The sequence below is a fragment of the Danio aesculapii genome, chromosome 7, assembly GCF_903798145.1.
Source record: "Danio aesculapii chromosome 7, fDanAes4.1, whole genome shotgun sequence".
Classification (NCBI taxonomy): domain Eukaryota; kingdom Metazoa; phylum Chordata; class Actinopteri; order Cypriniformes; family Danionidae; genus Danio; species Danio aesculapii.
In genome coordinates, this window is record NC_079441.1 from 63,883,589 (window position 1) to 63,906,825 (window position 23,237).

Below are 23,237 nucleotides of genomic sequence, written 5' to 3' on the forward strand. Positions count from 1 at the left end.
GCCACACCTTTTGTCCGGGTGTGTATCTGGGTTCTTCAGACCTTCTTCTATCGGCGGTTACCTTGCTTCGACGGACTGCCCTCTGCAGATGTTGATGAGCCTCGTCCCAGACTCTCTCGCTCTCCCGGAACCAGTGATCCACTGCGGGGACATCAGATGGTTCGCCATCCCAGGGAAAGAGCGGTGGTTGGAAGCCCAGGACGCACTGGAATGGCGTGAGTCCGGTGGAGGGTTGCCGCAGTGAATTTTGGGCATATTCTGCCCAGCCCAAATACTGGCTCCAGGAGCTCTGGTGACCACTGCAGAAGGTCCTCAGGAACCGTCCCACCTCCTGAATCTTCCTCTCTGTCTGCCCGTTGGTTTGGGGATGATATCCAGAAGAGAGGCTGACGGCCACACCTAGGAGCTTGAAGAAGGCTTTCCATAGACGTGAGATGAACTGTGGACCTCTGTCCGACACAATATCTTCTGGAATACCAAATGACCTGAAGACTTGATTAAAGATATTGTCGGCTGTTTCAAAGGCTGTGGGAAGACCTTTCAGAGGGATTAGTTTGACAAACTTTGAGAATCTATCTACGATGACTAGAATACAGGTATTACCTTCTGACGAGGGGAGGTCAGTGATAAAGTCCACTCCTAGGTGTGACCAGGGACGGTTCGGAATCGGCAAGGGATGGAGCTTTCCAGCGGGTAGATGACGTGGGCTCTTGGATTGGGCACAGTCCTTACAGCCCTGAACATATTGCCTCACATCCCTTGCCATGTTTGGCCACCAGAATCGTTGGGATACTAGCGAGAGAGTATTGTTGATCCCTGGATGTCCAGTGCCTAGCGAGGTATGTAAGGAGTGGATCAGATCTACCCGGTGTTCAGGTGGTATGAACTGCCGATGAGGAGGGCATCCCGGCGGAGCAGGGGCTTCCGGAGTGGCAACGACTGGAGGAGCGTTCCAGGTGATCGGACAAATGGAGATGTGTTCGGGAAGAATCTTCGTTGGGAGTTCTTCATGATCGTGATGCTCGTGTAAACGAGAGAGAGCGTCTGCTCTTAGATTCTTGGGTCCTGGACGATAGGAAATGGAGAAATCAAAACGTGAGAAGAAAAGTGACCATCTGGCTTGACGTGGACATAGTCTCTTGGCCTCTTTGATATATTGGAGGTTTTTGTGATCTGTGATCACCTGGAACGGATGTTTGGCTCCCTCCAACCAGTGACGCCACTCCTCCAAGGCTAGCTTGATTGCTAGAAGCTCCCTGTCTCCTATGCTGTAATTCTGCTCCGCCGGGCTCAACTTCCGAGAGAAATAGGCACAGGGATGCAGTCGGGGCGGTGTATCATGATGTTGGGATAATACTGCCCCGACGCCGGTGGTGGATGCGTCCACTTCCACCACGAAAGGAAGATTTGGGTCAGGATGAGTCAGGAGTGGGGCCCTTGTGAACTCCTTCTTAAGAAGGCGGAAGGCTGCGGCTGCTTCTTTGGTCCACTCCAGTCCTTTGGGTTTACGCTTGAGGAGATTAGTGAGAGGTGATGTAATCCTGCTGTAGTCCTTGATAAACCGTCTATAAAAGTTAGCAAACCCAAGAAACCTCTGGAGCTCCTTAATGGAAGTGGGTTCTGACCAGGATAGAACAGCCTCAATTTTCTTCCCATCCATACGTATACCGGTTTGGTCAATGATGTATCCCAAGAAATGAATCGACTTCTGGTGGAATGAGCATTTCTCCGCTTTGAGGTAGAGGTGATGTTCTCTCAATGTGTGTAGGACCTCCGCAACGTGTTGGCGATGTTCGGCCTCACTCCGGGAGTAAATGAGGATGTCATCTATGTACACTATTACAAAGTGGTGAAGAAACTCCCGGAGGACTTCATGAATGAAGTTTTGGAATACGGAGGGGGCGTTGACCAGACCGTAAGGCATGACCTCATATTCATAGTGGCCAGTAGGGGTCACGAATGCTGTCTTCCATTGGTCCCCCTCACGTATTCTTATCAGATTATACGCGCTGCGGAGGTCCAATTTAGTGAAGACTTTAGCTTCTCGGAGCTGTTCCAAAGCGGCTGGTACCAGAGGAAGGGGATATCGGTATTTTACTGTACCGTTATTTAGGACCCTGTAGTCGATGCATGGACGCAGCCCTCCGTCCTTCTTGGCCACAAAGAAGAAGCTTGAGGCGGCTGGTGATTTTGAGTGACGTATGTACCCCTGACTCAGAGCCTCCCTTATGTAATCTTCCATTGCCTGATTCTCTGGAAGCGAGAGCGGGTAGATCCTACCTCTTGGCAACTGGGCATCTGGAACTAGGTCGATCGCGCAGTCCCATGGCCGATGCGGCGGTAGCTGGGAAGCTCTCTTGGGGCAGAAGACATCATGAAAGGAGCTGTACTCCTTAGGAATGTGGATAGACTGCTTCTCAGGAGGACTCTCGACCGATGTTGTAAACAAAGAAATGGGGTTCCGACCTTGAAGAGGGAGATTTGGAAAACAGGTAGGTGTACATCCAGATCCCCATTTCTTTATCTCTCCTGTGCCCCAAGAGATGATGGGATCGTGCTTCACCAGCCACGGGCGCCCTAGAATGATGTCCATATTTGCACCCTCCAGAACCAGAAATTGAATCCTCTCTTGATGTAACAACCCCACTTGAAGAAGGATGTCTTCGCATTGTCGATGGATACGGGTCGAAGATCGAGTGCACTGGGTTATCGGTTGTATCTGGTATATATGCGAGGACGCCTCAGTACGTAGGTGGAGTTGACGACAGAGGGATTGGGAGATGAAGTTCCCTGCTGACCCGGAGTCGATGAGGGCTGTGACAAGGAGAGAAATAGAGGCAGTAGTTATTTGTACGGTGGTAGTAAGTGGTTTACATTGTTCAATATTCGTACTGAATACACTCACTGAAGTCCGAATGGGACGAAGGGGACACTCCATACGGGTGTGTCCACTGACACCGCAGTATAGACACAGACCCCGGGTCAGCCTCCTCTGTCGTTCCGCTGATGTCAGTCTTCCAGACTCTATTATCATGGGTTCTGGTTCTGGAGAGGCTGTTGACTCAGGCGATTGGAGGAGTGCAGACGAGGGGGTGATGGTGTCCTGTTGATAGGAACGGAGACGATCGGAACATCGGAGAGAATGTTGGATGAATCTCTCCAGACCCATAGTATCATCTAATGTGGCCAGCTGGATTCGGAGAGTGGGTTCCAAGCCGAGCCGGTACGTGGTCAACAACGATCTCTCATTCCATCCACTTGCAGCTGCTAGAGTGCGAAACCGGAGAGCATATTCCTGTGTAGATAGAGTACCTTGCTTTAGATGATACAGCTGCTCTCCAGCGGCTACTTCCCCATCAGAACGTCCAAACACCTCTTTGAAATACTCCGTGAAGGTAGTGATGGAATTCATGACCGGCCCGGCTTGGTTCCAGATCGTCTCAGCCCATTTAAGTGCAGGCCCAGAGAGTAGTGATACGATGTAGGCGATCTTTGACTTATCTGTGGGATATAGAGAAGGTTGCATTTCGAATATGAGGGAACATTGTAACAGAAAACCATTGCACTCCCCCGCTCCGCCTGAGTAGGGCGCTGGTCGGGCCATGGGACTGGAAGGAAGGGCCGAAGAAGAAACTGTGGAGGCGGAAGTGCTCGGTGCTGGTGGTGCGTTGGAAAGTGGAGCTGGTGGCTGTAGAATCCGCTTCAACTGGTCCACCAGCTCTTGAAAGTGATCGGGGGTGCTCATGTTGTCGTCGTTATTGGTCCGGGCTTCTGTTATGAAGCGGACAGGAGACAGAGGTAAGGAAACGTTAGGGTGTTTATTAAATGACAACAAGGAGCACATGAAGGATAGCCAGGAGGATCAGGAATGATGTTGGGGTCTTTTCCTCCGTGGCTGGGTAACAGGAATACACGAGGATGGACAGCACACACCAGATACAGCTGACAGAGGATGACACAGACTTGGAAGGACTGGAAGACAGGACGATTCGGGTGGACCAGGAAGACTAGGAGGAATACAAAGAGAACAGGTAAGTAAAGCGTTTGTTTTAGCTGAGGATGACTACGCTGAGTGGTCGCTCAGTTGTCCGCTTTCGTCGAGACGAGCCCGGACAATGAGCGACTGGAGTGCTGTGCTTTTATCTGGTGCTCGTGAATGTGATGCAGCTGTGTGCTCATTAGAAGTCAGGTGATGGTGATCTTCGTGAGTGGGGATCGTGAGAGCCTGACCAATCCGTGACAGTTAGAAAGTATTTCCGTCATTCTGAGTTCATAATAGTCCAAAAGGTGATGATAAAAATTAAACATGGCAGTTTGTTCAAGTTTTATGTTGCTGAAAGAATCATTAGCTCACTTGTTTTTTACAGCTTCTCTTTTGTTTTTTCTCACATCAGTCATGCGTTTGTTCTTTTATGAAAGGATTGAATGTCAGAAGCACTTCAATAATCACTCACACGTTATTATCATCAGCTCAAGAAGTTCATTATTTCAAATATAGAAGCGCGGCAAGCGCAAGTGAGGAAGCAAAACCGCTCGCGCTTTTTGACAGCCTTGTAAAACAAAAACAGGGCACGGCATATTTTGTTTATCTTGGCTTTGTGGCTGTTCATCAAGACGACGACAAGGTTTGTTTGAGCTCAGGTCGACCATTGTTTGTTATTATATGTATATATTATTACGATTTGATGTCTCGGCTGTGTATTTAAAAATGGCGCTTCCTTTCCTTCATTCTACTTGCTTGTGTACATGCTAGTGATGCTTCTCTGTAAACCTATAGTGTTTAGCTGCGCGTCTCTGAATTTTGGTACGCTTTTGTCGTTCTAGGTACCCTTTGGAAAGCATACCAACACGTACCATACCACTCAGTGGAAATGAGTTTTGGTACTGTAAAATTGAGTAGTGCACTGAAAATTAACCATTGCAACTGTGCTGTAGTTTTACTGTGTGAACGGCCCCTTACTTAGTAGGTGTGGTGTATGTCAGAAAGTTGCGAAATGGCTTCATGACAGTCATGTTTATGACGGATTTATGACACATTTTGTTGTCCTAAGAATGTCAAGTTGTCATGACAAAGATGAAGACTGTTTGTGATGTATTTGTTTACATCAAGTTGTCACAACAAACAATGTCATCTTTGCATTTAAAATGTCATAACTGAGCCAATGTCACTTAATGACAGTTGTTATAAGCATGAATAAAATCTCAGTCACATTCATAATGGTCTTATGAACACGCCTTCAAGCATAGTGTTACTGGATAGCAGTAAAATAAAGTCTGGGTTATCTTATAAGTGAGCAGTCACTGGGCAGCACATTCTGTCACTAGGAAACCGTTTTCTTTTGTAGCGTGAGCCACGGCGCGACCTCGCATTAGTGTGTTCCCTGGTGTTATGTGCCAGTTTGAGCCTGGTGCTGCCACAGCTTCTGAAGACTATTAGTCTCCTGTCAGACATATCATCAGGGCACAAACTGTTTCTGACTTTATCAGGCTGGCCGTTCAGCTCAGATCTTCGAAAATAATGATCTGGGTTACTGTATAACTTTAATTAAAGGATCCTGCTTATGGGAGAAAAAATATATCAGTCCAATAAGCTATTAAAAGTTGTTTCAAGATGTTCTGGGTGTTTGGACAAGAGACAGAATATTCTGGTACATTAAGCTTGTCAAGCAACATTAATTTGTTTTATTGATTATTATACACTCACCGGCCACTTTATTAGGTATACCTTACTATTACCGGGTTGGACCCCCTTTTGCCTTCAGAAGTGCCTTAATCCTTCTTGGCATAGATTCAACAAGGTACTGGAAATATTCCTCAGAGATTTTGGTCCATATTGACATGATAACATCATGCAGTTGCTGCAGATTTGTTTGCTGCACATCCATGATGCGAATCTCCCATTCCACCACATCCCAAAGGTGCTCTATTGGATTGAGTGACTGGAGACTGTGAAGGCCATTTAGGTACAGTGAACTCACTGTCATGTTTAAGGAACCAGTCTGAGATGATTTGCGCTTTATGACATGGTGCGTTATCCTGCTGGAAGTAGCCATTAGAAGATGGGTACACTGTGGTGATAAAGGGATAGACATGGTCAGCAACAAAACTGAGGTAGGCTGTGGCGCTTACACAATGCTCATTTGGTACTAATCGCCCCGAAGTGTGTCAAGAAAATATCCCCCACACCATTACACCCCCACCAGCCTGAACTGTTGATACAAGGCAGGATGGATTCATGATTTCATGTTGTTGATGCCAAATTCTGACCCTGCCATCCAAATGTCATAGCAGTAATCGAGGCTTGATACCTGTAGATGCACTGTAAAAAAAATAGTTGTAAAATTTGCAGTATTACTGGCGATTTCGGTTGACAAATGTACTGTTAATTAACAATTACAATTGTGTCATAAAACTAAAGCACAGTTGTAATTGTTGTTTTACAGTACACTTGCCAATTTTACAGTATTACTGCCAACCAAAATTACCAGTAATACTGTACATTTTTAGACTAATAAGAAAGTTTTCAGTTCTGAATCATACAGGTTGTTTTACATTACAATTCCAGGTCAGGTATTGACCATTTCAATTGCTGGGTTAATAACTTTATTGAAATTTAGCCTGAAATGTAACCCAACATCTGGGTTTGTGCAGATTTGACTCAAAATTGGGATAAGACTAAGCATTTTTATGTTAAGAGATCGAATGGAATTTAGTTTTTTTAAGTGTTCAAGATGTACACTCAAAAAAATGACATTTGCTATTTGTTCAAACAACGTATTTAAAATGAGCTGATAAAACACAATTCTTCAGTTTTTTGGGGGGGAGAACTCAGTTGTTCAACTCAGGCTCATAGTGAAAATGTCCCCCTATATACGTTTCTGTTGAGCGTGAATTATGTAGCCGGAGCTATGTATGGCTACATTTCTTCTTTAAAATGAACACTATGGGGCGGTATGGGGCCGGCTTCTGTTTCTTTTCGTATTACCAGCTTAACCTCTTAACCTCCATATGGGCGGCTTTTCCACTGTTACCAGTTTTCCCAGTGGCTCGCCATGTATATTGGCGGACTTGAGACACATAGAGTTGACCATGACGAAGACGCTCAAGTCTGGCGAACAACACTTACAGAAAGTAGGTAGAACAAAAAGAAAAGACAAAAAAATTACATAAACAAGTAAATAACAGGGTAAGAACGTGGTAACATCTGAAAAAGTGGTAAAATCAGGTGCCCGCGGATTGCTTTTGAAAACACTGTTGGTTAGTTTTAGGGATGGTTGTGCGTGGCTCAATCAGTGCTTTTGAAAACACAATCGACTGGGTTTAGGGAAGGGGAGGGGGGAGGGTGGTGGAAATTAGTCAGTCAGTCTGTCGACAGTGGCCTCTGGTGGATTTACGTGAGAAGAACAGATGGCACTCATGAGAGAAATTTCAGATCTAAAAAACGCATACACAGCGGCCTCTTGTGGATTCACGAAAACAAAAACTGCAAAAAAACGTACCTCCTGGGACGGATTTCACGATGTTGAGAAATGTATGCAGGGGTATGTGTCAATAATCCAATTCAATTCAATTCACCTTTATTTGTATAGCACTTTTACAATGTAGATTGCGTCAAAGCAGCTTCACATAGAAGATTGTAGTGAACTGAAACAGTGTCAGTTCAGTTTTCAGAGTTAAAGTTCAGTTCAGTTTAGTTCAGTTCAGTGTGGTTTAATATTCACTACTGAGAGTCCAAACACTGAGCCTGGATTGTAATTGTTTCATTAATAAATTGACCTAATTCCTTCATGTTGTGCGATTACAAAGTCATTGTGTGGAATCCAGAATTTTTTACAGTGTATGTGTGTGTTGTGTAATGTATGATTAGCTAACATTTAGCTAACTATTTCATTTTTGTCATGTAATTGTGAATTGCTAACCAGTGATGATACAGGGATGTGAGTCTTAAACTAATTTGGTAAACCTTAATGACGATGATATTTAATAGCTGACCAGCAGGTCACAGGAATAGTTCCAGAGCAATGACTCTTCACTGGTCCATAATCTGAGTTTTATTTGAGAGCGAGGGAAGTGGGTTGAGTGCCAGGCGCTCAGACTCCCATGACTTCAGTGTGTGTGTGTGGGAGGGGAATTCCAGAGGGTGAAACCAGTGCCAGCCTGCTCATTCGGTAAGCCTGATCTGAGGTCACCTTTTGTTTCTAGGGTAATGAACAGTTTTAGGGTACAGATCGGATGGGGTCGTTCTCATAGCAGGAGTTTCACTTTTCTGGGATGATTAATTACAGCGGGGAAAATAAGTATTGAGCATGTCACCGTTTTTCTCAGAAAACATATTTCTGAAGGTGTTCACTTGAAATTGTCCATGGATGTTGGTAGCAACCAAAGAAATCCATAAATGAAAAGAAAACAAATCTAATTAGTTTACAAATTAAGTTATGCGAAATAAAATGATGCAGGGAAAAGTATTGAACACATGAAGAAAGGGAGGTGTAGAAAGGCAGCGAAAGCCCAGACAGCAGCTGAAATCTCTCAGTAGTTCTTCAGCAATCCTCTGTCCTTCATCATTGTGAATTAATATTCGCTGCTTCAGTCCAACATCTACATTTTCAGGATGATGAAGATGAAACCAGGGTGGACATTTCAGCAAGACAATGATCCAAAACACAGCCAATGAAACTCTCAAATGCTTTCAGAGAAAGAGAATCAAGCTGTAGAATGGCCCAGCCAATCGCCTGACTTGAATCCAATAGAAAATGCAAAATAAAGATCAGATTTGATAGACGAGACCAACGGCACCATCAAGATTTTTACACTGTTGAAGTCTGTGTAAAACTCACACCTGATCAATTCATGTGACTTCATTCTCCATATGAGAGTCGTCTTTAAGCTGCCATCACCGAAAAGCATTGTATAAATGACATAATTTTTGTTTGTTTGATTTTTATGGTTGTATTATTTGGGGTTTTATCAAAATCTGGTTTAATTCCATGTCAACAGCTCATTTATAACTATTATACTCAGGAAAAAACATGACATGTTCAATACTTATTTTATCTGCTGTATTAGGTCTATTCTCTCTGAATTTAAATAGTGCCTCACTCAAGTAATCCAAATCGTCTTAATTGAAATGGGCACATAACTGTGTGTGTTTTGGTGGATGGATGCACACAGAAAATCTATAAACTCCTTAGACTGGACTAATTATTTTTGAACTATTTACACCATACAGCTTTAATTTTGGTCATTAACTCCCATCATTTTCAACTCATTCTGTCTTTTGTTAACTTCCCAAACTCAGCTAGAAGTTTTGGATCAATCCATTTCATTCTGATTGGTGGGGGTCACCATGTTTATGTACACTTTTTTAGACCCAATAGTACAGTATATTTAAAGCTGGTCAAAACAGAAGCAAAAAAATAAAATAAACAAGTACAGGGTGAGAATGTGGTAAAATCAGAAAACATGGCAAAAATCAGGCGAGGGCTTTTCTTTTTCTGGATTGCTTTTTAAAACTGTTGGTTGGGTTTAGGGAAGTGGGTGGTTGGGTTAATCGGTGCTTTTGAAAACACTATTGGTTGGGTTTAGAGAAGGAGGAGGATGGGTCAGTCAATCGACCAGTCAGTCGACAGCGGCCTCTAGTGGATTTACGTGAGCACAGCAGGCACGAATAACACTCGTAAGAGAAATTTAAGATCTTAAAAAGTGTAAACGGCACCCTCTAGTGGATTCAAAAACTGCAAAAAAACATACCTCCTGGGACTTATTTGGCGCTCTCCAGAAATGTATATAGCCAACCCAGGCTCATTCTGAGAACGTAGTCTCGTGGACGTTTCTGGAGACCGTAAAATACGTCCCGGGAGGTACGTATTTTTGCAGTTTTTGTTTTCGCAAATCTGCGAGAGGCCCGGTGCGTGCTATTTCCCGCGCCGTTCTCGCGTAAACCCGCTAGAGGCCGCTGTCGAACGACCTTCCGCCTGTCTGCCTGGATGAAAGAATGATTGACCGTGCGACCGGCCAATCGCCTGACCCACCCTCCTCCGTTCCTAAACCCAACCAACGACGATTCACAAAAGCCGTCCAGAAAAAGAAAAGCCCTCGTCTGATTTTTACCATTTTGTTTTTGTTTTCTTACCTGATTTCTGGAACTGCTCTTCCCTGGACTCGAACCCGGTCGTCGTTGTGGTCAGCCCCTCTCTGCGCCATGAGTCCACCAAAGTACACGAAGAGCTAACCGGACAAACTGATTGCAGCAGGAAAGCCCTCCACACACAGGCGAGAGGCTGGCCGGCAAGCGCCGAAAGGAACGGCGTCACACCGGCCCGCAGCGTTCGCTTAAAAAAATTAAATGCAGCCGTACGTACCCGCCGCTACGTATTTCACGGTCTCCAGAAACGTCCACTGGACTACGTTCTCAGAATGAGCCTGGGTCGTATATAGCGGTACGTTTTCAGAATGATTTTATTTATTTATTTATTTTTGGCTTATAAAATCCACTTAGCTCAGAATCATTAAGGGAGGAACGGGTATGCTATTTCTGGCCTGCAGCCAATAAATTTAAGTACTTTCAAATGAGATGTATAAATGAATATTTGTGAGGCTTTGAAAAGGAGATTTGGATTGAGACTCCTCAGTGGCTTTATTTTGTTCCTCTGAGGACATATCAAGGCAGTCTCTCCACTGATGCATTTTATCGCCTTCAATCCTGCATGACCGCTGTGACTCATTCAGACGCAATCAAACCCTTCACGTATTTGCAAGTGCATTGAAATGAAACCCAAATCGAGAAATATGGCTGGAGAAATGACCCTTGATGTTTTATGGGAAGAGAGCGAGGAAAAGAGGATCTCTATATTCAGACTTATTTCATAGACATTGGTAATTAATACCCTGTGTCCTTTAGCTATAAAACTGTGATGTTTTATGCTTGTACATTCATTAGTTTTAGAAGTTCTTAACATGAAACATTAACAGTTCTTTAATCTTCAGATTAAAATAAGATCTTTTAATTGATTTGTTTACTTATTTAACCAGGAAAGTCCCATTGAGATACAGTATCTCTTCTAGGACAGAATTAGAGGAAAAATCACAACACATAAATAAGACAAAACATAATAAATTATTAAAATGTCACTGTTCTAAATAGACAGACTTTAAAATCTTTTTTAAATATAGCGATAGAGGGTACAGATTTCATATGTAGTATACCCTGAAGCTCATTTCATACATATGGAGCTACTTGGAGAATGCAGATTGACCTAACTCTGTATGAAATATGGCATCTTATGTAAGAGTATATTTGCTGATGTGGTATTATATTAGATAAACTAGATATATACTGTGGTAATTTACCAACTAAAGCTTTAAAAATAAAAACTAACATATATTGTTTTCTCCTAGACTGTAATAAGGTCCATTCTGTCATTTTATATAAATTACAGTGATGTGTGCGTACACTTGGACAAGTGATAAATGGTACAGCACTGTAATAAACAATATCCAATTATCTTTTTAACATTCTTAAAAGTGTCACATTAAATATTTTATTTTTACTTGTACTTTTATACACTTGTATAAAAAGTAATAGTCATTTGTATATAATGATATACCAATTGTATATAATTTCCTATGGAAATGAGTTGAATAGTCACATCTGGCTATAATCTTATGATGCTTTCATTAGGAATTTGGTATTACTGGAAATAATGGACAAGATAATGAGTGGCATATTTTCTACAATCTCAGCACAAACCATCTCTAGGGTTTAGAGAATGGTCAGAAAAAGAGAAAATATCCAGTGACTGGCAGTTTTGTGGGCGCAAATGCCTTGTTGATGTCAGAGGTCAGAGGAGAATGGCCAGACTGGTTCCAGCTGATAGAAAGGTAACAGTTGCTCAAATAATCACTCATTACATTCGAGGTATGCAGACGAGCATCTCTGAACACACAACAGGTCTAACCTTGAGGCAGATGCAGCAGAAGCAGAAGACAGCAGCAGAAGACCACACCGGGTAGTACTCCTGTCAGCTAAGAACAGGAAACTGAGGCAAAAATATACACGGGCTCACCAAAAGTATACAATAGAAGATTGGAAATACGTTGCCAATTTCTGCTGCAACATTCAGATGGTAGGGTCAGAATTTGGCATCGACAACATGAAAGCATGGATCCATCCTGCCATGGATCAATGGTTCTGGCTGGTGGTGGTGGTGTAATGGTGTGGTGGATAATTCCTTGGCACACTTTGGGCCTGTTATTACCAATTGAGTATGGTTGCTGACCATGTCCATCCCTTTATGACCACAGTGTACCCATCTTCTAATGGCTACTTCCAGCAGGATAACGCACCATGTCATAAAGCGCGAATCATCTCAGACTGGTTCCTTAAACATGACAGTGAGTTCACTTTACTCAAATGGCCTCCACAGTCTCCAGTCACTCAATCCAATAGAGCACCTTTGGGATGTGGTGGAACAGAAGATTCGCATCATGGATGTGCAGCCGACAAACCTGCAGCAGCTGTGTGATGCTATCATGCCAATATGGACCAAAATCTCTGAGGAATATTTTAAGTACCTTGTTGAATCTATGCCACGAAGGATTCGAGCAGTTCTAAAGGCAAAAGAGGGTCCAACCCAGTACTAGTAAGGTGTACCTAATAAAGTGGCCGCTGAGTGTATATCTCCATCATAGAAGCATATAAATATGGTAAAAATAAATAAATAAAAAATAGTAAAATAATGGCTTTAACTTGTTTGTAATCTTAATATAATACTGATGATTTGTAGGTGTGAATGATATCACAGTCTTTCAGTGTTAATGTTTACAGGCCCAATAAAGTAAATGTTACTCGGCAAATATTAATGCCAAAGGTTTTTCATTTTAAAATAAAATCATTATGGGTTTTTAGCATTAGGTGGTGTAAAGTAGATATTCCTTTTTCTGTTATTTTGACTGATGCCAGGGACTGTTAACAGTTGTCATGTTTCCAATCTCAGTGACTGACTAGCAGCTGTCATGTTTATTCATTTACTGATTCATCCAGTTAACAATCACTTTACAAGATGGGGACATACTGTATCATACATCCCCCACATAACCTGTGGGCACAGATTTGCTTGATACTATCAAATGTATTCTGGCTGGCTGTGCACAGTGCTCTGTATTGGCCATTGAATATGGACGTCTGTTAACTATGCACTATCTTGTATTTATTTTTTCATCTTCAGTGCATCTGACCATCCTTAAACTTCATTACAATAATATTCGCAAACAAAACGAACTAATTGTTAGTTTTAGATGGCTATTTCATTAGAAGCTCATTTTCAGTATTAAAACTACCTTGATATTTGTCAATCAGCATAAAAAATAGTTGACTTTTTAATTCAAAACTGCGAATAATCTAACCAAATTACATTAATTTATATTATAAAATGGAACTATTTTTCAAATATAAATAGTATGAAATATCAAAGGTACATTGTGAGGCTGGAAGCACATCAATTAGATGTAATATCGCTTGCTACCACTGAGTGGTACAGTACGGTACGAGTCGGTACGGGTCACCTTTATCAGGCTTGTGTTTCCACTGCCAAAAGGGTACCAATGGTGGGCGTGGTGTACAACAGAAAGTTTCAGTCGACGTCATTCTCGCTCGAGGAAATGTCAAAGTAAAGCTGTACGGGTCGTTCACATATCATATGAGAAGCACTTCACACAAAACAAATGCTTTAAACGCATAAATCCTTGTTCAATACTAGTCTAATAGTCTATAAGGCGTGTGTTCATGATTCTTTCAGCAACCTAAAACATTTACTCCTTTGTTTTTTCGGCCTCTCCTTTGTTTTTTGTACTTCACTTTTATGTTTGTCTGTTTTTGGAAGCATAGGATGTCAGAAGCCTTTCAGTCACACGCACGTTATTATCATCAGCTCAAGAGGTTCATTATTTCAAATATAGACGCGCAGCGAGCTCTCTGGAGAAAGTGAAACCGCTCATGCTTTTAGACAGGCTCGTAAAACAACAACAGGACACTGCAGATCTTGTTCTTCTTGGCTTTCCAGCATATGTTTTACACAGCGGATGCCCTTCCAGCTGCAACCCGGTACTAGGAAACACCCATACACCCATACATACCCACTCTCGCATTCACACACACACACACACACACACACACACTCATACACTACGGCCAATTTAGTTCATCCGATTAACCTACAGTATAGCGCATGTCTTTGGACTGTGGGGGAAACTGGAGCACCCAGAGAAAACTCACATGAACACAAATATAAACTCTACTCTTTTTATATTTGTCTATCTGTTTTCTTTGTATATTTTACCTGATATTTATTTTGTTTCTTAATATTTGTTTGCTTTTTGAAGCGCTTTAAGTTGCATATGAAGGAAAAGTGCCTTATAAATGTATTAGTATCATTATTATTATTATTATTATTATTATTATTATTATTATTATTATTATTATTATTATTATTATTATTATAAATATTATCATCATCATTATTATTATTATTATTATTATTATTATTATTATTATTATTATTATTATTATTGTTGTTGTTATAAATATTATTATTATTATTATTATTATTATTATTATTATTATTATAAATATTATCATCATTATTATCATTACTATTATTATTATTATTATTATTGTTATAAATATTATTATTATTAATATTATTATTATTATTGGTGGCACGGTGGCTCAGTGGTTAGCACTGTTGCCTCACAGTAGGAAGGTCGCTGGTTCGAGTCCCGGCTGGGTCAGTTGGCATTTCTGTGTGGAGCTTATATGTTCTGTGGGTTTATTCCAATGTGGCGACCCCTGATGAATAAAGGGACTAAGGCGCAGAAAAAATAAATGAATGAATGTCATGGACAGTTTGGAATCATTCATCCATTTTCCTTCGACTCAGTCCTTTTATTCATTTGGGGTCGCCACAGAGGAATGAACCGCCAACTTATCCAGCATATTTTTTACGCAGCGGATGGCCATCACACACATACATCACGGTCAATTTAGTTTATTCAATTCACCACATGTCTTTGGACTGAGGGGGAAACCGGAGCATGGGGAAACCCATGCCAACATGGGGAGAACATGCAAACTCCACACAGAAATGCCAACTGGCCAAGCCGGGACTCGAACCAACACCTTACTTGCTATTAGGTGACAGTGCTAACCACTGAGCCACCGTGTTGCCCCAGTTCAGAATCAATTCTTGCTTTTTTTTTCCTTCTTTTACATTTAAAACTATATCTTAAAAAGCATATAGAAACACACACACACACACACACACACACAAATCCTCACAAATCTTTAAAAGACATATAGCTCACAGAACCACTTTTAACACACTGGTGTTCATCAATTTTAAGTGCATAATGTCTCCTTCGGAGTTTTACAGATGATTAAAAACTCATTCTTAATATATGTATGCATTAAAATGGAATTAATTCACTACTTTATTTGTTTATTTATCTGGTGAACGTGAAGTAAGGTACTTCGGGCTTTTTTTCTGATTGAGACTCTGCTGCCCCCTGTAGGCTTGTCTCTGGCGCTACACACTTGACATCAGACAACATGGAACTTAATGGAAGCAGAGGCACATTTGCTAGATATAACGAGGTGTTTTGTGTGTATGTTGTGTGTTTGTATGTAATTTCTTACTTTTTTGTGTGTGTTAACCTGTAGGTGAAGGAAGCCATGCAGAGAATCCATGACAGAGGTAACATAGGGAAGCTCATTCTGGACGTGGAAAAGTCTCCTACGCCTTTGGTGAGTGATTCATCCACAAACCTGCTTTAGAATTAAACCAGAGTTGTAAGATGAGCAAAACATCATGTGCAAAACATAGTAATTATTGTGTCAGCTATCGCCGCTGCCCTTTCATCATTTTGTTTACGTAATGTCTTCCATTGTTGGGTTTTCTAACCATGTTTTTTTATATTCAATATACACGCTCCAAAGGGCTTTGAGAGAGACTCATTTTATGAAGCATGCTTAAACAATACACCTGTTTACCTCTAGTAGGAACACAAAATGATCCTGTGAGAGTGATTGAAGAGTCAGGCGACATCACCTCGCCAGTTTCCATGGTGACAGTGCCTTATGACGCTGTTTTCAGAAGAGACAATCTGTTTTAACAGTGGCCTTCAACGGCACACTTTCATCACATGTACTTATAGCGGCTTCACTTTAACCTGGGGGATTCTTAAAGGAGCAACTCAGGAGCATCAGATGAACAATAGTTTTCTCCTTTATTTCACAGAAGATTTTTTCTATTAAACATGGTCTTTATGATTTTTAAGGGACTTTTAACATGTATTAGAGTAAAAAAAACATACAAACTTATTTAAAAAAATAATAAAAATTACAAGTATATAATCAAATAAATGCATGTACATACACATACAATATAAAGGTATCAAAACATTCGTTCATTTTCCTTTGGCTTAGTCCCTTTATTTATCAGGGGTCGCCACAGCGGAATGAACCGCCAACTTATCCAGCATATGTTTTACGCAGCGGATGTCCTTCCAGCTGCAACCCATCACTGGGAAACATCCATACACACTCATTCACACAGATACGGGCAAATATTCAATTCACCTATACCGCATGTGTTTGGACTTGTTGGGGAAACCGAAGCACCCGGAGGAAACCCATGCCAACACAGAGAGAACATGCAAACACCACACAGAAATGCCAACTGACCTTGCTGGAACTCGAACCAGCAACCATCTTGCTGTGAGGCGACAGTGCTAACCACTGAGCCACCATGTCGCCAGTTTCAAAACAATGGTATAATAAAAGCAGGTGATACAAGTTATATGGACAGAAGATTCATATCAGCTTCCTTCAGAAATCCAACAAAAAGATTTCATCTATTGAAAACCTTTTCAGGTTTTCTCTTATCAAATCAAATCAAAGTTTATTTCTAGAGCACAACTAATTACAACCTTTGGTCAACCAAGGCGCTGTACAGTAGCAGTAGCAGATAAAAACAGTAATACACTACAATAAAAACAACAATATAAAACAATAGTAACAACAACAGTAAAAGTTTCCAAGAAAGAATCAATTTAGTATAGCCTGGAACTGCCATTAGGGAATGTTAAATGCACTCAAAAAAGATGAGTCTTTAACATTGATTTAAAAATAGACAGAGTGGGTGCTATTCTGATTTTTTATGGCTACTTATTCCAAAGTTTCGGACCCACAACTGCAAAGGCTCTATCGCCCCTGCATTTAAGACGAGATCAGAGTGTTTGCAATAGATGACAGTCGGAATTTGATCAAAGCGATCGGGTTTGGGCCTTATTAGTCAAAACATTTTTTAAAAGAGTAAAATTTTATAGTCTATTCGGAAATGAACTGGCAACCAATGTAGTGATCGCAATATTGATGTGATGTGCTCATATTTGTGGCTACTCGTGAGCAAACGGGCAGCCGCATTTTGGACCATTTGAAGTTTAGAAATAGAAGATGAAGGTAGACCAATATATAAAGATTTACTATAATCTAATCTCGTGGAAATAAAAGCATGAATTGTCATTTCAAAACTCTTCCTGCTTAGGAAGGGTTTCACTTTGGCGAAGGGTTTCACTTTGGCGAGTCGTCGTAGATAATAAAAGCGTTGAACTTACTATTTTACTGATTTGTTTGTCAAATTTCAGACTGCTGTCTAGTAGAAACCTAAAGTTTTTAACTTCAGAGGTGAGGTAACAGTTTAATACACCAAGATCAGTAGGTGGTTTGCTAGAATGCTGTGGAGAACCAAAAAGAATGACTTGGGTTTTATCTTCATTCAAAAGCATAAAGTTATCGGTGAGCCAGAGTTTGATTTTGCGAAGACAATCTTCTAGTCTCTTGAGAGTTATCATTTTTTGGATAGGTATATAAAGCTGTGTAGCTTTGTATATCCATAGCAGTGATGCATAATTGCAAAATTTCTCATTATAGTTTCTAATGGCATCATATATATCTTAACTATATACATTAATTATTCTAATCCCAAACAATGAGACAACTAGTCTTTAAAAGGAGGTCTTTCTGTATTTTTCCTATAACAGCTTCACTTTTCAGAATCACTGGAGATGTACTGGCTGATCATTTTAGGGCTCTTAAAGCAATAGCTCACCTAAAGATGAAAATTCAGTGATAATTTATTCAACCTTTACTTGTTTCAAACCTTAATGGGTTTCTGTCTTCTGTTGAACACAAAAAAAAGATATTCTGAAGAAAGCTGAAAATCTGTAACCATTGACTTCCATAATAATTGTATTTCCTACTTTGGAAGTCAATGTTTACAGATTTTCAGCTTTTTTTAAATATCTCCTTTTGCATTAAACAGAATAAAGAACATCAAAAGGCTTGGAACCACTTGAGGGAGAGTAAATAGTGGGTAAATCCTCACTTTTGGGTGAACTATCTCTTTCATTCATTTTCTTTTTGACTTAGTCATTCATTCATTCATTTTCCTTTCGGCTTAGTCCCTTTATTAATCCGGTGTTGCGACAGCGAAATGAACTGCCTTTTCAGTCTAGTCTCTTTATTAATCCGGGGTCGCCACAGTGGAATGAACCGCCAACCGGAGCATTCAGTGGAAACCTACGTGAACACGGGTGAACTATCTCTTTAAATAATATTTTACAATCCCCAGGCCAAAAAATATATCATTCTTTGGAACACACACATAAAGAGATAATAAGTAGATAACATAGTAGTATGAAAAGCATCACAGATTAAAATGAAGTTTTCAAGCCTTTCAGAATAAGAACATTATCATCTTAGTGTAATCTACAAAAAATTGATTGTGTTACACTGTTCTTGTGGGTTTCCTCCAGGTGCTCCGGTTTCGCCCACAGTCTGAAGACATGCACTGTAGGTGAATTGGGTAAACAAAATTGTCTGTGTGTGTGTGTGTGTGTGTGTGTTTGTGTGAGTGTGAATGAGAGTGTATGGGAGTTTCCCAGTACTTGGTTGCGGCTGAAAGGGTATCCGCTGTGTAAAACATACAGTATGCTGGAATAGTGGGCGGTTCATTCCACTGTGGCAACCCTTAATAAATAAGGGATTAAGATAAAGGAAAACGAAATGAATGATTTTGTGTAAAGACAAGTATTCGACAAGCAAAACATCAATGGCGGACTACATGAGTGTATGTGCACAGTTGCTAGTGTTTTTTAACAGTGTCATCGCCACCTACTGGCCTAACATATGCATTATACAACATTTTAGTTGTTTCCAAGATTCTGTGTGAAAAGGGATCATTTTAACTACTTACCGTCTTTATGCAAACTAGTTTAAAATACATTTTTTTCATTTACTTTTCCATTACTGGGTTGCAGCTGGAAGGGCATCCAATGTGTAAAACATATACCGGATTAGTTGGTGGTTCATTCTGCTGTGGCGACCTCTGAAATAGAGCCTAAGTTAAAGGAAAATGAATGAATAATTTTTTATTTTATTATTTTATTTATTATTTTATTTAATTTTTTACATTTTTTGTGCGCTTTTTGTAATTATTACATTTTATAAAAATGTATACCAAATAGATTTTATTTGTAGTAGCAATTTTTTCAATTCACTTTTAATTTAGTTTTATTCAGTAAGTTTTACTGAATTATAATACCCATAAACAACATTTAACCAATCAGATTTACTTTTCTTTTATTGGAAAAATAATGAAATAAGAATCACTTTCAGGAAGATAACAAGTCATACAGGTTCCATCTCAATAAAAGGTTAAACAAAAGTTTGTTTCTTATCTTACCAATATGGTTTAGTTATATTTTTTACAATAACATTTGTTTTTAATGTTTTTAATGTTTTAACTGGGCCATTAGAAAAAATCCTTAACATTTAGCCTTGTGTAAGTCTGAAATTTCATTCATAATGGTCTTAAAAAGGTCTTAAAAACTCTTAAATTTGACTTTGTGTAACTTTGGGATGCTGGACAATGGAGCTGAGGATCGACATGCAGTTTTATTAAGTAGTAGTCAGGCAGGCAATGGTCAAGCACAGGAGCAAACAGGAACATACAGGTAATCCAATAGGCGAAGTCAGGTTACAGGCAAATGGTGAGTAGAGGCGGCAAAGAATCAATAACGAGAAAACAAGGTAAGAATCAAACACAGAAAGACTAGACAGGATAACGCTTCGTGATAAAACCAACAAGATTCAGCAACGTGTGTGACAAAGTGAGCAGTCTAAGGCCCAAGGCCCTTGGCCCTTGAATCAGAGTGTGAAGGGGGAGGGCTTCAAAATTTACCCCTAAGAATTGGGACAGCACTACAACACCTGTACATGTCATCAAATGTCAATTAGATCTCTTGCTTCATATTAGATCAGACGATCGCGACTGCTGTAGTTATTTAAGTTGCTTTATTTTTTGGGTGTTTATCTTCAGCAAATCACTGAAGGCATATATTATGTTATCATAACAATCTAATGTGGCAATAAGCTCGTAACTGGACTGTGCATTTACACCGTTGCCATATTAATCTATGTAAACACACTCAAAACAACATTAACATTATAGCAGACACTGTACAAAGCTTATTCCTAGCCACTAGACCATTCTGACAGGGTATTCGAGTCTCCGAATGTTGTGGGATTACTATACAGGAGTTATTATTAGGGATTATAGATAGCTAGTTTTTATATTAGCGTTTTGTTTTTTAAACACAAGCGTAAAACACAAACGCAGTAGTGAATTTATTAAAAATAATGTTGTAAAAATTCGTAATAATGACAAAAAGACTACTAATTTATGGATCTCCTTACTTCCGGGTGCAGCTTTGCTGCCGCTTTAGCTGGTGTATTCTGGGAATACATTTTCTTACCTCTCGGTTTCGAGTGTGGTCCTGAAAAATCTCCATTCGAAGGGGAGTTTACCTCTTCCCCTTAGCCCTACACCTTCAAGCTAATGAGAATTGGGACAAGGGGTAAGGAGAAGGGCTAAGGGGTATAATTGGGATTGGGCCTATAGTCTGAGTAACCAGTCCTTGAGCAGCTCCCAGCTGTGAGTGTAATCAACGGTGAACTGGAACAGGTGTCTTTGAACTGCATGACAGGATTTGTAGTTCATATAGAGAAAGGATTGTAGTCCGAGTGAAAGTAAATGTTTACCAGTGATCTGCAAGCCTGGATCACTGGTGATCGTGACAGATTGAAACCTGTAGAAACCCTGTTATAGATATATCTTTTGAGTAAAGTCTTTGCAGAAAATTCTGATAGATCCTTTTTTGAAGGAATAAAACCTATATAAATAAGCTAACTATAATAAATGATGGCAATTTTACTACAGACTCATACTGTATTATTACCAGAGAACAGATAATACATTTGAAGTGGTCTCTTACTTTTTTCCTGAGCTGTGCCTACATACATCATTATGTATTTGAAAAGAGTTGAATCTGTAATTGATCATTTGATTGCAAGAGATCTCTTCAGAAGCACTAGAGGAAGCTGATGCTTGAGAAATGACCTGGATCTCAGGATATTCTGAGAAGCAGGATACTCTCGGTTGGTGTGAAAACATTGATTTTCCATTTGTCTTTCAGATGGCCAATGACAGCACAGAGACCAGTGAAGCCGGCGAGGAGGAAGAGGAGCAAGAGGGAGACAATGACAACAAGGAGCGAATGCCCTTCATTCAGTAAAACTACGCTCAACCAGAGACTCTCATAAACCTGATCTGAGCTCTGTGTGCCATTGTGACCTGTATGTGTTGTGTTTGGTCTTTTGTTTGTGTGTATCTTCGACAATGCAGTCAGATATACCCCAGAAAAAAACACTCATGGTGTTAAATGTTCGACTGATGTGCCATTCTTAGTGCTGTGTTGAGTTGTTGCAGTGTTTTAGACCATAGTGTTCTTGTAGGATTGACTCTTCAGTTGTGTTTTGCATTTCGGATGTTTTATTTGGCCTCGTCAATCAGCGGATTGACAGATGGCTGTGGTCAAAGTCCAAAATTTACACTTGCCAAAAGACAAATGGAAGTCAAACTTGGTTTTGGCGAGAAAATGAAAGGAGAAGTTCACCCAAAATCTGAATTCTGTCATTTATTACTCATTCTCATGTCATTTCAATCCCCTGAGACCTCCGTTCATCTTCACAACACAAGTTAAGATATTTTAGATGAAATCCAAGAGCTTTCTCACCATCCATAAACAGCAATGGTCCCGAAACATTTAAAGTCCAGAAAGCATTTCATATGACTTCAGTGGTTCAACTGTAATCATACGAAGCTCCAAAAACAAATTTGTACACCAAAAAATTGGTAAAAAAGACTTGGTTCACCAATGTATTCAGGCCCTCAGGTTACACGTTTATTACAGACAATACGATGTATTGCTGAATGTCACGCTGCACTTTTTGCCCTATAGACTCATTCATGTGGCAGACCGGAAACGCAAGCTCGTGCAACAAGTTTCCCATAGATATATACACTAGATATCGCAAACAGACACTTGAGCATGCGTCAATACCACCGCCATATTTGTACAGTGCTCTTAGGACAAATGTCATTTAACCACACTTACTCAAGACCAAAGCCAATCTGAAGATGCTGGACTTTTGCGCTGTGTACGGGTGTAGTAACAAGCAAATAAGAAAACAAAGCGTCTGCATTCATTTTGGCTATTTCTGCGCAAAATTTTTGAAAACAATCTGAGGATTTATGAGGAATGATTTTGGGAGTATCATAAATAAAAACTTAATATATGAAATAAAAAATAATACCTTTTAACTTTTATTTAATCTTTACAATACAAATGCAATTAGATTCACTTAATTGGTAAACAAAAGCAAGTCTCTCATATCACAGATCTACTAAAAGACACGTAATATTACTTTACAAACTGTATTGTACATAAATTGTATGAACATTTTCATATTTGTCAATAATGTTGCTGAAATTAATTTCAAAACTGAATGAATTTAAATTTACACACATTTACACAAGTAAATAAATAGTCTCAATGATGGGCTAAGAATCTGTGGAAATCTGCAGATTTCTGTGCACACAGATTTCATGTGGGCCTAGGCATAACATTTAATAAGATTAAGTTTTTTGCAACAGTCACTTACTGCATTGACCATAAGGCAAAGTAGCGCTAACTTGCACTAACTTCTAGGCTTATGCTAGTTTTGTTAAATAAAAACAGCGAACAATGTAAATGAAATATGATAACAAGACACTGCTGTC

At 40.1% G+C, this 23,237-nt stretch overlaps 1 protein-coding gene across 1 annotated transcript in view; it reads left to right on the forward strand.

Annotated features, from left to right (window-relative positions):
- Positions 1-22,225, forward strand: part of vat1l (vesicle amine transport 1-like) — a 74,721-nt gene extending 52,496 nt beyond the window's left edge. Inside the window, exons 8-9 of the mRNA XM_056462334.1 lie at positions 15,716-15,799; positions 21,592-22,225. Coding sequence (XP_056318309.1) covers positions 15,716-15,799; positions 21,592-21,690 — 183 coding nt within the window. The 3' untranslated portion in view covers positions 21,691-22,225. The remainder of the gene's footprint in view (positions 1-15,715; positions 15,800-21,591) is intronic.
- Positions 22,226-23,237: the final 1,012 nt, after the last annotated feature.